We start from the raw sequence: 17502 nt of genomic DNA on the forward strand, positions 1-17502 counted from the left end.
AGTGCTTTACTTTAATAGCAGGTGCTCAAATATAATCTGCTTCGGGAAGAAACTGTTATACTAATGTTGCATGCTCACCAAAAAGTTCAGAAAATCACACTGCAGGGTTTCATTTCATTCGGGTAAGATGGAACACAGCTGATCTGTGTCTCTGAACAAAGGCAGAGCCTATTGAAAGCAGACTCAGCAGAAACCCGATGCTGATATACTGAGCTTAATTAACACAGTTGCTTTGAAAGATTCAGGGCAGTGGCATGTTGAACTACCTTCCATGAGAATTCTCATAACAAAACACACACCACTTATTCATGATCCTGCAGCTCAAACAAACAGAACTGAGAATAGATCAGAGGCCACTCACGCGTCTCCAGCCTAGATCTCTGTAACCCCCACACAGCGTCTCCGTTTCCAAATGCTAAGAAAACAGAAATTAAGGTCTTACTGACTCCAGGCAATATATTGTCCCTACATTACAGAACCCTAAACATCCTCTTGCCTGCACACTGGCCGCAGTATATTAAAACCATGAAAAACAGCAACTCACCCGCCAGGAGAATTCAGCAGAATGCCTGCAGCATCTGAAAGGAGCATGTGACTTTTGTGTACTTCTCTATCGCTCCGCCTCTGCCTCTGCCACCTGCTCAGAGTGTTTATGGAATTGCTGGCCAAGAAAATAGCACAGCTACTGCTTCATGACTGCACTCAAATTCCTTGCCCTTTCTCAGTACAGTTTTAGAAGAGGGTTGTATATGAAGCACTAATTAAGCCAGGGGAAGCAGGGAGTCCCCAGAAAATTCACTGGTGGTGTTACAAGTCAGTAATTCAGACCCATGTCATGATCAGGGTGCAGGAGGCTTCTTTTGAATTGAGGCAGTGGCCACCCACAGTGACCCAGAGCATATAAGCCAGTTTTGCTCCCCACCCCCACCCCAACATACACACTTTTTCATTCATGTTTACAAAGTTCCTGAAAAGAGCTTTTGAAATAAAAATCAGAAAAGTAAACAGGCGGAAGCTGTTCTTTTGCCATGGAAATGACACAGTCACTACACCACTCCCGGCTATTATGCCAAATGCAGGTAATACAGAGAAGATAAGCAAGCAGGTTTCAGAATGAGCTCTCCCTCTTTGAACAGGGTGTTAGAACTTGTAAATCTCCCATGACTACCAACTAGGAACAAGAAGGGAATGTAGTTTTCTGAACCAGACCAATGACCAGAAACACAAGCCAGAATTATCATTCATCCCATACCTACTCTTCACTGAAAAGCCTCCTGATGTTTATTGTTAAAGATACCTTAATTGCAAGGCTCTGAGTATCTAATGCTTTCGAGATCTTCACACACACACACACACACACACACACACACACACAGTGTGTCTTTTAATGTCACCTCATTAGAGAATCAAAAATCTTTAACCAACTGACTAATCTAGGGCAGAGGTGGTCAAAGTGTGGCCATTGGACATACTTGCTGAATCTGATGGGAACTGTAGTGCTAAACATCTGTAAAGCCACTAGTTAGCTACCCTAATCAAGATGGGGTTTTTTATTTTTAAAAAAGACAACAGGGCAAATTACCACTAAAATCTCTCTCTAATTTCACAATATCATTAAATAATCTTGTATCAAACATATTGCCAGCAAGTAATTTTAACCACCTCTCTCTAAGTCTCTCTTTCCATGCCAGAAAAACAATAATCCTACCCTCAGTAGGAATGAGAAGAGTTATACCATTCTAACTCATGATATATCTAGAACACATGAACACACACACTACTGTAACTCATATTTTACAGACACACACACACACACACACACACACACACACACACACTTCCCAATCTTGTCTTTTCTCATGGAGATGGATAAAGCAGGTGCTAACCTGCATGCCATTCCTAAAGTTCTTCAAAATCACCTTGACTCATCAGACTGAGGCAGATGAAGGATTCAAGTTGTAGCTGAACTGGCACAGACTGACCACCCTGCACCCAGCTTTTGCAGAAGCTAGTGGATCCAAATGTGCTGTTCTAGCCAACTCCTTTTTCCTGGCCAAAACTGGTAAGTCTGCCCAGCAATAATTATATGGATCTTCCTAACCATATTCCTTCACCTACAATGGTTTATTTTATTGACCGATTGCATTTATATCCCACCTTTGTCTCCAAGGAGTTCAAGGCGGCATACATGGCTCCCCCAACCACCCTCATCATTTTGTCCCCACGACAATCTTGGGGTGTAGGTTAGGCTAAGATACAGTGAGTGGCCCAAGATCACACACTGAGCTTCATGACTGAGTGGGGATTTGAACCCTGGTCTCCTAGGTCCTAGTCCAACACTCTAAGCACCACCACACCCCATACACAATTTAAACATGAACACACAGAGCATCTGCCAGGTTGCAGGGTTAGTTTCTGGGTGTGAAGGGTGCAGATGGCTTCCCATTTGCTGCTTCATGGAAGCACATGATGTGTAGAAGAAATGCAGTCACACACTGTTTAGTGCACAGGGAAGCCATCCTCTCGCAGGCAGCACTTGCATTTGGCCTTGGGCTCTAAGTGCACTGAGTGGTCTCTACATCTTGCCACCTGCATGCACAAACAATAGGCAGCACAGTGCCCTCTGTCGTCTAAATTGCTTATACTCTTGTTACTGAGTGAAGTATACTACATGTGCATCTTTAAAAGAATCCTGCATTACAAGAGCCATTCACAATTAATCCTGTGTATTTGTCGCAACACAAGTATATTTTCAAAACTGGTAATTTGACTTAAGAGTAAAAGGGTGCAATTTCTATTAAAGCATTTTGTTACTCTCCCAAACACAAAGCAATCCGAGCACACTAAATATCACTGCTTCTCAACCAGTTCAGAAATTCATTCTTCTCCCCTCCTGTTGCCCACTGGTGAATAGGAATATTTGGATTTTACTCTTCATCCCCAGCAAAAAGGCAACAGAAGGGTCACTGTTCCTACTCTGGAAGTGCTTGCAGTGGTATGACAGGGATTTTGTATCCCCATTTCAGGCTTTTGTTTTTACAGAGGGTGTGATCCATGCACAAAACCTGTTCTATCATGAGGATCACTTCTTGAAGGAATCTGCCTTGTGATTACAGTGTAACAAAGGGCACTCTAAAAGTTTGGCATTTTCTTTACAAAAGCAATAAAATAAACAATCGTTTCACAATCAGTATCAAGCTACATATTCATATTTAAAAGGAAGGCGTCTGTTTATTTTTTTGCTACTTGCCCTTTACTATAAAGTCCCTGGGCAGGTTACAACCATAAAAATATACAATTATAAAACAAGTAAAACAGTTATAAACATAAAGCAAGATAAGTAAAAACACTTCCACAAATTAAAAACAGTTTCAATATAGTTCTAATACAGATGCATTCATTTTACAGCAACTATAGAAGTGAAATCTATTGTACCCTGCCCCTAGGATGTTGGGATGAAAGGCAGGTTGAATACCCTTAATAAATAATAATAATTCTTCCTTCTTCTAATAAAATATGACAAGTCCAGTGAAGATGCAATGGTGATATTAAATTATAGAAATAAATCTTCTGCAATAAACAGTTTTGTTACCATCAGAAAGTTAAAGATTAAAGTAAATGTAAGAGTGAGTTTAAGATTCCATTTTGGATATACATTATATTATTTTTGCTGTTATCTGGATTATGTTCTTGTATTTTATTGTTGGACCTTATTAGGAATTATCAATGGACTAATTTTAATGCATATTTGCTAACATGATTTTTTTCATTAGCCTCTTGTTTATATGACTATTTAAATTTTGTTATGTATTGTAATTGTTAGTGAATTATCTTACATAAACTTTTTGATGTGAGCCATTTTGAGGATGGTTCAGCATGGAAAAGTGGCATACAAATAAATAATGGTGGAGATAATAAACAGAAAGCTACTTGGGATTTCTCTTAGGTTTCAGATGCTCCACTTCATTCCAGCTAATCTCCATATACCACAAAACAATGACAATGGTCCATGCTAGTTCTTTCAGCACACCACTGGGTCAGCATAGGCGAGACAAGGAGATCACATTGCACAAAATTCCAGAAAACATAGTAGCTCCTCTATTTGCTCAAACATTAATTTACAACCTTTAGCTTTACTGAACTGGCAGTGTGGGAATGCCTTAAATATGAACAGATGAGTTTGCAGAAGAGCACAAACAAAACCACTATAATTTTCTGTCCTCATTTCTAAAAGGCTACACAGAGGGTGGAGTTGTGCATTATATCAAACCTGGTAAAGCCAGGGAAATACATAACTTATACCTGGTACTAAGAAACAACAGCCTTGTCTTAACCAAGGTAACTAGGCTTGTGAATCAGTCAGCTAAGCCTTCCAAAGATAGGCAGTGACAGTATTTACAAACTATATGTGAATCCTTTTCATGCAGCAGAATTGCACAGAAAGGTATTCAACTAGGTTTCAATGAAAGTAGACCCATTAAAATTAGCTAACTTTATACAGTCATATTCATTAATTTCAATGGGTCTACTCTGAGCGAAACTTAGTTAATTACCACCCATATCATTTAATGAACAGGATTTGGAACAATTTCAGGGACTAACAGTATTTTACAAAAACACAGGAAAGCATCAGTGTCTAACATGCACTCATTTAAATGCTAATAATTCTTCTTTTTCACAGAGGGAGTGCTGTAAGATACAGAGAATAAACTACCAAACATGAGTAGAATTTAGCAGCATGCTACCCACAACTCCAACTCACACTCCATAATACTCTAAAGCACAGATTAAAACAGAAGGTTAATATACATTCTCTCGTTTATTACTGTATTTCACAGATAACACTGAGAGATATCGTGTTCATTTATATTTGTCAGCTGTTCAAACAATAAGAAGTACTATTATCACATGCAGAATATGAAACCAACAGAATCTGAAAACAACCCCCACATCCATTGCTGGAACTTTCCAGAGTATAATCCAATATATAATCAAATATACCTAGAACCCCCAAACTGAGATTTTAAGAGCAGGTTACCTCTTTTGACCAAATTTCTCCGTTCACCTGTTGGTGAAAGCCAACCTGTCGTTACCATGTCAGCATGAAGGAAGTTCCAAGTGGAAAGAAACTGCAAGAGAGCAAAACACGTTTCAACTCCATGCATAAATGGCACCAAAAAAAGGTTGCAATATGAAGCATGCGCAAAGAAAAATGTACTGAACTGGGCTTCATTCCAAACAAGTAAACAGAGCTTTAGGATTTGCTTTAGATAAACACAGAGGGATAAGGAACCTGTGGCCCTCCCGATACTCTTGGATTACATTTTGCATCATCAACAACCACACTGGTTGTGGCTGATGGTAGATGGAGTCCAACAACATCTGGAGGCCCATAAGCTCCCCCATCCTAACCCCAGAAAGTCATATTCTGGCTACATAGCTACGTTTTTCTTGTGTAGTTAGATGGATGCTTATTAAGGATCTAGTTGTAGTGCTGAAGAGCTCTTAAGGCAGTGGTTTTCAACCAGTGTGCCATGGCACCCTGGGGTGGCGTGAATGATGGTTAGGGGGGCGCCACGGGCAACACTGGCCTCTGTCCCTCTTTCCTTTATTCCCTCCTCTGATTCCCTCTTACATCTATGCCTCCCAAAGGCATGTGTGGCTGTTTGTTGCAGCAGCCCTGGCTACAAGCTCCCGAGGTGAATGGTGCCTCTGGGGCTGGCCAGGGGGTGCTTCCCAGGCCCCTGTGGGGCAGTGTGAAGAGGCACCTCTCTTTGGGGCAGGGGAGCACCTCAGAGACCAGGGGCAGCAGCTGCGGCAGCCCAGAGGACTTCCAAGGAGAGGGGCGAGGAGAGGAGGCTGAGGGAACATTTCAAGTGTGGTGCAGCAGGTAATAGTCGGGTGTCAGAATAAGACCTAGGAAATGTGGCCTCAATTCCCTGTTCATCAATGAAGCTCACTTGTTAGCTCTGAACTCTACTCACACAATTCTCTAAGTTTTAGCTGTCTCACAGGATTGTTATTAGGATAGAACAGGAGAGGAGAGAAGTATGTTCTCAGCTCCTTAGAGAGACAAAAGAAGTATAAAAATACCTAAAAGTAAACATAAAGTATGGGTCCCCTCTTATCACAAGAGAGAAAACAAGGACCCTTGCCCTACACCTCCCAAATTGTGAACAAAACCAAAGTTTATATGTGTTTTCTATCCCTCAGTGCTCAATGTTGTTTTCCATTGTCTTAGCTCATGGACAGAATGAGCTAAGGTGCATATTAAGGAGAGGTTTTGAGCATTCACTGGGGAGAAAGAAGTTAAAGAACCCTTTGACCTTGTCCACTGACTCACTCCCTTGTGATAAGTTTCAGACAATGACGCTGGCCTTTCATTGCTCAATTCAAAATATGGTTCCTGTTAGTGGTATTTTCTGTCATGCAAAGCTTGAGAATGACCTTCTTACTAGGCCAGGAGTGGGAAACTTGTTAGTCTACCAAACACTGTTGGACTATAACTCCCACTATCTTTGATCACTGACCATGTTGGATGGGGTTGATTTGGAAGGCCCACAGATCCTCCTGTCCAGCTCTTGTGTAGCTAAATAACTTTTAAGGTATTTGCTCAATTTCTTTTGATGGCTGGTGGCTACCATAAAGCCACTAGAATGTTTGCATCACATCCCATTTTCCTGTGTGGGAACCAAAAAGTTAGGTATACAGTGGTACCTCTAGTTGTGGACACGATCCATTCCGGAGTGTCGTTCGCACCCAAAAAGTCTGCAACTAGAGTGGCATTTCTGTGCAAGCGCAGAGCGCAATAGAGCGCTTCTGCATGTGCGTGTGTGGCAAAACTCGGAAGTATACACTTCCAGGTTTGCCGCGTTCGCAAGCCAAAAAGACGCAACACAACACAAGGTATGACTGCAGTAGTTTAAATATATCCAGGAAAAGAGGAAGTTGCGTCCTTGCAGCTGTCTGGTAAGAAATAGTATCAGAAGTCTGCTGTTGCTTTGGGGGACTGATTGATGCTGTGTTAAGGCTAGCATTATCACATTGCTGTCCAGTCTGCCTTATAGCTTCCTCCCCATGCTAATTTTGCATGCATGTAACAGATAAGTTTCATGGACACGTTATAAATCTGAACAAACACCTCCAAGCATCATGTGAATCTGTCTCAACTTTAATAAAGGCTTTGGGCAAGGGTGGGGAACCTTTTTCGCCAACCTGCAGGCCACCTTTGACAGATTTAACAGGACAACCCACTTGCCAATTCCATTATGTCATTATGGGTAATGGGAGAGTCCTTTGCTCCAAGCAAAGGAGTAATCAGGAGCTTACAGGTTGAGCTCCTCAACGTTCATTTGAAGGCATGTCTGTACCAGCCCAACACCTAATGCCACACATAGGCCAGGTGTGGGTGGTTTGGACGTGTCCTCAAGGACCAAACTGGGTCTGGGACTCTGTGCTGGGCCCAGTTTGGCCCACAGATGGGAGCTTCGCCATCTTTGGTTTAGGGATTTTTCACACCAAAACCAGAAGCAAACCAGAGCATTTTGAAAGACTCTACACCATGACAAATATGAGCCTTTTACTTTAATAAAATTCAGGAAGCAGCAACTATCAAAGACGACAGCATTTTCTTCAAAACCTTTTTAACATCATGGAATTGCAGAGTTGGAAGGGTCATCTAATCCAGTGTTTCCCAAACGTTTTTGGGCAACGGCACACCTGTGTACTAAAAAAAAATCTCGCGGCACACCACCATTAAAGCCCCGCCCCGTGACGTCAGCGCGCAGCGTCACGCCGGGAGGGACGCACAAAAGTGAACGTTTTTTCCCTCGGCAGCTCCTCTCAGCTGCGCTCAATCCGCCTCCGCGCAGGCTGAGGGAGGGAGGGAGGGGCGCGTGTGACCCGTCTCTGCTGGGAGACCAAACCCAGCGAGACAGAGTCGCGCGGAGGCGCCCAGGCAGCGCTGCCGGCTGCGAGGAGGAGCGCCAGGCAGCAGCAGGAGGCGCGGCCTCTCCTCGCCGCCCCCGCCCCGCCTCTCGCCGCCCGACTCGCCCGCCTCCCTCCAGGCATCTCGCGGCACACCAGCCGGTGTCTCACGGCACACTCGTGTGCCGGGGAACACCGGTTGGGAAACACTGATCTAATCCAACCCCCTGCAATGCAGGAATCTTTCACCCAACATGGGGCTTAAACCCACAACACTGAGATTAAGAGTCTCATGATCTACCGGCAGAGCTATCCCTGAAGAACTTTAGCAAGGATAATTTTATCACTATTCCAACTGTCAAATAATAAAGGGCAATAACTAATGTTCTTTTAAAGCATCTCTTTCCATAAAAAAAGTTATTTAGAATCAAATATCATAATCAGGAATGTATTTTATTTAGTCCACTCAGTACTCTAAATTTATATTGAATTTCAGGCTTAGATAAAACTATATCAGGATAAGAACAGAGTGAAGCACAAATCTACTATTCTGTCTCTTCCTATCACTTTTGTTGACAGCTGTTCTTTGATGTTTTCTTCCTCTGTGGCTTAGTAGTATGACTGTTTGCCAGCACATGCTTCCACTTTCCTTCATCCTTCTCCAGACCCCATCAAAGCAATGCAGCCCACTACACTACTAAAAAGAGGATAACCAGCTTGGCAGAGGTGGCAGATCATGGTTGCTCTCTCTGGGCAGCATGCTAGGAAGGACTGGTCTTCATGGTGCCACGGGGGGGGGGGGATAAGCTGCCCCCCTCAGCTTGTTTGTTCTTTTCTCATTGTCCCTCTTGTCACCACAATAGGGAAAATAAGGATTGGAGTCCCTGGCCCCAATTCCCATTGACGTGCCACCCAGAGAGAGAGGATAAGGCAACAATTCCATGCAGGGCCAGCTGACTTTAACCATTCTGGGTTCCCAAGTAGTGAGGACTGGGTAAAACCTACAGTACTGCACCCCCTAGAGAGGGCAAGAGGGTTGAGGTGATAGCTCAGAAAGTGTTGCAGAGCCTCCTCCTTCCCAACACAGTAGGCAGGCAACTCCTGCCAGGATAGCCACTATTTTCTCTGGGCATCTCGGTTGGTTCAACTTCTCTCCGCAGTGCCATCTACAGAGGAGAGTGGGCAAAAGCAACAGCAGCTACCTTCACTCTGACTGGGTGGTGACCTCCCTACAGGTAGCGTCAGCCGGTCCCCGCCACTGCCTCTCACTTCCCTACTTTGCTGGGAAAGGTAGTAGCATCAGCTGCCCCTTTGCCATCTGAGTGGGAAGGGGAAAGGGTGAGGAGGGGATACTGCTGCCACTCCCTTGGGGGACACACCAGGCAAAGGGGACTGGGCCCAGCAAGTCCCATCCTCACCCTCTCTACTTCCAATGTAGAGGGAAGAGGGCAAGCAAGCAAGGAGAGAAGGCAGCGGATCATGCAACGCCACGGGGCCCGATCCTCCACAGCATGCTACAAGCACGCCCGATCCGCCACTCGCTTTGGTGGGTTTGGATTTTGGAGAATGGGGGTTTGTTGTTGGGGGCGAGTTGCCCAGGGAGTAGCATAACCTAGAACTGGGCTGGAGAGAAGGGAAGGAAAAGCTAAGACGCAGGTTTTCCTTATTTGTTTTCTTCCCCCCTCCTTCCAAGAGGGGTGGGGGACGGGAGGAAGGGGCAAGCGAGCACCAGCTGTCCTGTGCCGTGTGCCTCCATCCTTCCCCCCAAGCCTCGGAGGGGGAAAGGGGGTTGCTGGTGTCACCGGGCAAGGCACGCAGCCAGGCAACGGGGCCAAGCTCAGCTGCAGCTGACCCGGAGCAGCGGCCACAGGGCACCCCGGAGGCGGACAGGCCTCGGCAGATACCCCAGGGCACCGACAACCGCCCCCCCCCCCAAGCTCCCGTCTCGCGAGGCGCCACACAGAACTGCCCCCGTCCCTTCTCCGCCCTACAAACGCCGCCCGCTTCCCCCGCCACCTCACCTGCCGGCCTCGAAGGGCGCGCGCTCCCCGGCCGCCCTCGGCGCAGAACTTTTGTCATGAGAAACCCCAACCCGGCCCGACAACCACAGCAATCTCTCTCTCCTTTTTTTTTGTCCCCGCCCACCCTCTCGCTCGCTCGCTCGCGTCACGCGCGCTGGGCCTGGCGTCACCTCGCATCGCCACCCCCGTTGGCCAGTCAGAGGCGCGAGGGAGGTATTAGCATATCGCCACGACGACGGCCCAAGCCCCTTCCCGCCCCCCTGAGGAGAGAAGGTTCTCTCTCGTCAGCAAAGGAGGCCCACCCTGTGGCTGGCTACCTCCTGCCCCGGTGGCAGGAGGTCGAGTGGCAGCGGGTTCTTCCATGGAAGCGGCCGTCCGAGGGCGGAGAGTCCCTCCAGCGGGAGCAAGAAGTGGACGTTCTCCCGTCTCCGACATCAGACAGGCGGATGCAAACAGGGCCAGGGACTTTCTGCATCTGGTCGCGGTGTAGAAGGCACCACTGAGGCTATTGCAATCCACTGAAGGTGCTCTTACTCCGTGGAATAATCCCCACTGAACTCAAGGGGATATATGAGCATCTGCTTTGCATGCAGGAGGTGCCAGGTTCAATCCCCAGCATCCCCAGTCATTGGCATAGCCTGGGTTTATTTATTTGGGGGGGGGGGCAGAACCGAGCTTTTATTAAAATTTATTTATAAAACTTGATTTAGGGGGGCAGCTGCCCTAGCTATGCCCATGTCCCCAGTTAAGGATGCAGAAGGCGGCGGCTGCTGCCTTAAACCCTGGTGAGCAGCTGCTGTCAATGTTGACAGTATATAGCTGGACGGACCAGTGGTCTAAGTTAATGTAAAGCAGCTTTATATGTCTATGTGTTCTATAACATTAAAGAATTTCAGACGAAAAAGAAACCTCGTTAGGATGATGTACTGGTATGTTAGGAAAGTGGTGGTAGTGGATCTTCATATTCATTAACAAAAAAGAGCAACAATAACCACTCTCCTATATGTCTTTTACTGTGCTGTGCGCATTTTAGATCAGCCTAAGACCACTGGCTTATATATATATATATATATATGAATGAGAGAGGGGCCTGGATTTAGGCCTGCCTGGAAAGCCGCATGCTTCCCCTCTTAGGGATCAGGGAGAAATCGGAATCAGTTCAGATTTAAAAGCAAGTATCAAATCCACACTTCCTGAAATTCACACTACACGGAATTGAAACACAGGAACTGAAACACAGACAAAATTGCTGCAGAAATGTGGAAAACTGAATTTAAGAAAAGAAAAATGAGAAACCGAGAGAACTGAAATTGACAAATACTTCCCAACTCTTCTCCTCACCCTGTTAAAAGCACAGGCAACAGGACACAGAAGTAGTTGACACATACCGTACACAGCGGCAATTTACTGCTACTTAATACAGTATTGTGAACGCTCACTCCACTTCTGTAAATGGCAAGAAATTTCTAGGCCACGGTGCTTACCCAAGTCTGATTCCCTGTGGAAAGATGTCACTGGAGGCTTATTAGTGTTTTGTAATCTTTGCATTTATTTACATACATATACAGCTTGAGTGTGGGTGGAGACATAGCTTAGGCACTCTAATGAAGTCACAGTCCTCTGCTCCCACTGCAGCTCTTCTGGGAGACACCTAGCACCCCAAGACACTTACAGAAACTAAACTCAGGGTATCCCCAACCAAGCTATTCGGGGTAAGGGAAACATATTTGAAAAACTACCTACACGATGTGGCTGCATTAGTGACTCCCTGCAAATCAAAATTTCAATCAGAAAAGAAATATTGGGCTTTTACCTCTGATCTTTCTAAAAGCAGTTTCTGAGAGCAAAAACAATATAGTATGAGCAAACCATTGTATCTAGAATTCTAGATTTCATTGAGTTAATGGCAATAGGACAAGACTAGGAAAATAGCAGAGGCACCAAAGCATAGAAATAAAGGAGCACCTTTGGTTTGAAATATAATAATTAATAATAATTTATTATTTATACCCCGCCTATCTTTAAAGGGCGCATGTACAAGTGGGTCCAAGTGGTGTGTATGGTTTTTCTTTTGGCCCTGCTAGGAAAAACCACTGTTTACCTCTGAAGTGGAACAAATGTCAATTGGGTTTTCCGTGGATTGACATTTGTTCCGATTCAGTGATAAACAACGGGTTTTTCCGGGGAAAGCGGCATGAAAAAAAAAGCTGCTTGGACCCACATCTGAAAAGCAGAGACCTGTGCCTGCAAATTGTGGCACGAATGAAAGTCTGGATTTTCAACTGAGGCAATTGATAGTGGCCTGTCTGGGAAGGAAATCTTGTTAATCCAAGTGACATGCTCATAAGTTTTAAATATGTATGTCACCTTAGAAATTGTTTCATTGGACTTAGGAGGTGTAATGAGAAATAGGAATTATTGTGAATGTGCCTAATACTATGGTGTTGCCTAAAATATTATTTGATGAAGGAGCAAAGACTTCATAGAAGGTCTGAATAGTTCCTTAACCACCTCAGAATTTGAAATTGGGAGAGGGGACATGAAGCAGTTTGCAGACTTGGGAGGCAGAGATGGAAGTTTTTATAGCTGGAGTTCGCTATATCCTTGGGGTGCAGTTGCTCTTTAAAAATCTGAAACAGGATTAGCAGTGGTGGTGCTGCTTTTTAGAAGCCCAGTTACAAAAGGTTCTGCTTTTATAATTTTAAATACAAATATTACAAAGGCACTTTTAAGTCTCTGGTGTACCCTCTCATTCAAAGGAAGTTATGTACAACTGCCCCTGCCCTGGATTTATTTCAGTGTTGGAAAGTGGGGAGCAGCATATATAAGCAAATTAAAATTTTACTATTGGCCTCCACAGGTAAAGTCACTCTGGTACAGTATCCTTCACCACATGCCCTGCCCTATGAATTTAGGTAAGCTGTGAGTAGTGAGCATGCCTTCTCAGCCATGGTACCCCCCCCCTCCTATAGATTGCTCTGCCCCAGGAGACTCACTCATCTCTTCCTAGGCCCTACACCACAATGCTCCACTTCTGCACTATCAAGTGTCCTGCTGAGGTATACTTAACTACTCCTTAGCCCTTTATTGTCTCCAGACTTTGAGGTGGTAGCCAAGTGTAAGTTAACTGTTACCCCAGTAGTATTGCTCTCCTGCCTGCCTCTCTTCTTTGACTTTGCTGCTATTCTTTACCATTCTGAATACTACTGGGAAGCTAAGCAAGCTTGTCAAGGATCAGAACCATTGTAGATGGTGGAAAGGCAGAGAACGGGGCATGGAAGGAAGAAAAATATTTCTTCCACTTTCTCCCACACACTGATTTCTGGCTACCTTTTCTGCAGGGCAGAAAGCCAGAAAGGAACAGTTTGATCATCAGCCACACCTTGAATTGTTCCAGAGGATAAGGCAGGCTACAGCAAACACACAAAATAGTTTTATGGCACACTAAAGACTTACAGATTTACTGTGGCTTAAGCCTTTATGCACAAGAGACCACTTCTTCAGATACATAAAAGAGTTGTCCTCAGTGTGCAGGTATGGAACTGAGTATGTTTAGTCTGGAGAAAATTAAGCAGAGACATGAGAGTTGATTTCAAATATCCAAAAGGCTGTCACACAGTAGAAAGAGCAAACCTGTTCTCTGTTGTTCCAGAGGATAGGGTAGAACTAATGGACCAAAATTGCAAAGAGGCAGCTTTCAGCAAGTCATTAGGAGAAATGTCCTAACAGTAGGAGCTGTCTGACAGTGAAACAGATGGGCTTGGTGGACTCACCTTCACTAGATGAACTTGAGTAAAGACTGCATGATCATTTATCAGGGCTCCTGTTGTTGCATGGATAGAGCAAGGTGCTGATAATGTCAAGGTCACAGTTTTGATCCAACTTATGTTGCAGTTGCATATTCCTGCATTGCAGGGTGTTGGACTAGATGATTCTCAGGGTCCCTTCCAACTCTTCAGGTTCTTTCCCTGGCCTTTGACAACTGGGGCATCCAGCACTGAGCAGGGCACTGGACTAGAACACCTCCAAAATACTTTCTAAGTTTCTCTACTTTTATCACACACGCAAAGGGAGGAAAATCCAGCTAAGGAAATGCAGGTCCTTAAAAACTTTTACCACAATACGTTTTTTCTGTCTGTCTCAAAGTAGCAGCCTTGTACCTGGTGTTGCTTGGGAATTCTAAGAACACTGCTTCCCACCCCACCCCCGAAATCAGCGGTGTTTTGAAATCAGTGATTAAAATCGGTGACAGTACAATTTCAAAATGTTCAGTCCATCATAACAGCATCTAACTGTATCCAAACATGGACAAAAACCTTCTCCTTGATTTCAGGAACCATGCAAAATTTGGTTATGATATCTTAAGAGGTGTCCAAACAGACAAACAACTTTCCAAAATATGTAACAGAATATATAATAGATTGTGGGGATCTAGGCAGCAGCCTGCTGTAAGATGAAAGTGGCTCTGGCCTTGAAAATCTGTTACAGAAGGTACCAGATATCTCCTTTCAGGTTAGGAATTCAGCTGCCCAGCCTCAGAAAGTGGTAGTTTGCATGCCTGTACCATTTGGCAACCTGTTACCAACTTTCCCTCAGTATTGTTTCATTCTGCAAACCTTTCACATTTAACAATATATATGTACATTTAAGTTTTCCAACCTGTGTGGTCTCTGTTATGCAAAAGTATACAACTACCAGGATAGCTTAAAAAATAAAAACCCAAGAAAGGGAGCAAGCAACAGTGTGGCTATTCCCTGCACCCACCACCATCTATCATATGTGAACTAGGGATCATGCTTTAGTGTTCTCTCCTTTGAGCATGCTTTTACTCATCATCTAGATAAGCAGTTACAGAAGAAGCAGGTATGTGGTGTTTCGGCAGAGGAAGCATTCAGGAAAAAAGCTGATGCAAGGAGTTTCTTTTCTGATGTCAGCATAGCAGGACCAGAAATGAAGAGAACAGAAACAGCTTTGCTCAGTGTTGTTTTAGCTGAAAATAAGAAATGTGGTTTTATAAGGCTAATTGTAGCTCCCACCTGTAATGAGGTAGAAAGCAAGTTCAGCTTCATTTCTTGAGAAGAGATAAAGTAAGTCCAAACAAAATACATCTATAGTGGCTGTTTCCTACATGAATCATGGAAACTGTAGTTCAACTCCTCCCCAGCTGCAACGCCCTTAAACTACAATTTGTAGGATCATAGAATTATTTCGAGTAAGTCACATACTTTAAGTGTATGGTGTATACATATGTCCAGGGGCAACGGAAGGATGTGGAGGCAACGGCAAATGTGGCAGCTGAACTTCCTTAGGCTACTTTGAGGGATAAAAAGGGCCCCATCTCCATTTTCAAAGAGGCCCCTCTAGGAAATCTCATTGCTGAACTATTAAGGCATGAGAAATGTTTAATTGCCCAAAAGCAAGGAGATGCAAACAGCAATTTCTGCCCTCATTGGCCAATGTGGTAGTCTATATCTCTGTGATGAGAGAGAAAAATATTATTATGAAGTGCTTAAGGTCCCTGATTCAAGTCCTGGAAACTCTTGTAAATATAGAAAAGGAAAAAAGAACCAAGTAGTAGAAGGTGATGGGAAAGGCTTGGAACTCTGGAGAGATGCTACCAGTCAGAGCAGACAATCCTGCTCTATACGGACATAGCTAAATCCCATGAACTAGCTGTCAGTTTGCAGTTTTATCACCTGCTATGAAGAAAAAATGACTGACTGTAGGCCCCCCTGCTGTCTCTCTTATACACACACACACACACACACACACACACACACACACACACACCACTTTGTAAGTTCTGCCAAAGATAAGGATGATAGTCAAAGAAATTCTTGCACCAGTTGAAGGGAAAGTGCCAGCACAGTGATATTTCCCCCCTCCTCTCCTTGAGCCATCTTCAAATATGCTCTGGAGGGTTGGAGGAACTGCTGGGGGTGCACAAAGGAAAGAAACGGGAGAACACTTCACTGTGTAGGAAGAAATCATGGTGGTGACTGTGCGTTCACCTAGGATGAATACAGCTCTAACTGCTATCACCTTCTTAGTGAATTCACGTCCTCAAGAATTCATACCACAGCAGTAGGAGAGATTTGAGAAACTGTGTATCAAGGGCACTGAGGGGTACTCAACTAAGTTTTAAACAGAGGAGACCACTGAAATTAATGGATCTAACTTAGTCATTGATTTCAGGAAGGATTATTTGTTTCATCATTAATTAATCACACATTTACTTACACTTTGGCTCTGGTCTAGGATTGCTGATGTTTTGTTTTTAAGCAATTAAATTTTATGATATTAATAAATTTCATTAATTTCAATGGTTATACGCTGAGTAAAACTCAGCCGAATACCTCCCAGTACGTACATTTTCGCTTGTTCATGCCTTATTAACATGTATTTATGAGCTAGTTTACACAATCAGTAGACATAAAAAAAACACCTGCCCATTCTCACTACAGTTGAGAAATAACATGAATCAATGCTGCTGGGATTGTGGTGGGGGGAAATCTATGCACACCTAAAACTAGCTTATCAGGGAGAAGAAAGCTAGGCTTGAATTCCTCGCCCCAATATTGATTTGTCTACTGGTAGAAAAGATTATATATTGTTTTTATTGAGACTAGACCCTGGCAGCCGTTTCCCAAAGGTTTGAAGGGGATATGTCAGAACCATCACTGCTCATGTTGTAGGCATGCTACCACCCGTGGCCAAACAGGTTTTACTAACTTTTCATAGTGCTTCAAAACCCTGCAAAACTTGTTTGTCACGGATGATAAATGGGACAAAAGAATTGAGGGGGCATACCGCAGGCTACAGTGGCTCTCTTTTACCATTTGAAACTGAGAAACTATTGTTAGCTTTTCAGACGCCAAGACTGCCAGCCTAAGCGCACTTAGTGCAGTGTCTCACTGCATGCAGTGGGACTTGTTTCTATGATTAGGTTAACACTTCCACTTCTCCCACATCTAGAAAAAAAGGAATCTGAGCAGTTTCCCACTTGCCCCTTGCTTTCTGAGCACGGGGCAGAGTGGTTTTCTGTTTGCTCCGCTGCTTTCCCCGGGGAAACCAGCTCTTTAGCGCTGAATCAGAGCAAATGTCAATCCACAGAAAACTTGACTGGCATTTCCTCTGATTCAGCAGTAAAGATCGGGTTCTCTAATGGGAAAGTGGCACCACAAGCGGAAGACTGGATGAGCCCTATGTCATGTTATGGAGAAAACTCAGTCCCCCACTCTGATCACTTTTGAAAATACTACTGTTTTTCAGTTAGAATTATTTTTTGCTGCCCTGGAGCACAGTATCGTTCTCCTTCACTCTCCCTCTGCGTCTTCCACAAGCCCTTCTCTCCCCCTCTCCATTTCCTTCCCGCAGCTGTGCACCAGGAAATTCTATTTACAGTTGCTTTTATAAGAGACTCTCCTTAGGACACCAGTCGTATTCCTGTAACATAATCAGAATGACACAACTCACAGCACACACACCCCGAAAGAACTGGGCTAGTTCCTCCAACCCCTTCCCCCTCTATATATCTTTCACAATGCTTGCTTGA

General features: G+C 44.2%; 1 protein-coding gene across 9 annotated transcripts in view; it reads right to left on the bottom strand.

Annotated features, from left to right (window-relative positions):
• Window positions 1-10059, bottom strand: part of PPARD (peroxisome proliferator activated receptor delta) — a 47736-nt gene extending 37677 nt beyond the window's left edge. For 3 of the 9 annotated variants that reach the window (XM_081195821.1, XM_081195816.1, XM_081195815.1), the window contains exon 1: window positions 5039-5133. Coding sequence is in view for 1 of the 9 variants with exons in the window: in XM_081195823.1 (XP_081051949.1) it covers window positions 5039-5096 (58 nt within the window). In the remaining 8 variants the exon portion in view is untranslated. Of the gene's footprint in view, window positions 1-544; window positions 1424-5038; window positions 5134-9947 lie in introns of those variants that run through there. The other 6 variants (XM_081195823.1, XM_081195820.1, XM_081195822.1 and 3 more) reach the window with 6 other exon arrangements.
• Window positions 10060-17502: the final 7443 nt, after the last annotated feature.

Source organism: Podarcis bocagei (assembly GCF_964188305.1).
Source record: "Podarcis bocagei genome assembly, chromosome: 5".
Taxonomy (NCBI): domain Eukaryota; kingdom Metazoa; phylum Chordata; class Lepidosauria; order Squamata; family Lacertidae; genus Podarcis; species Podarcis bocagei.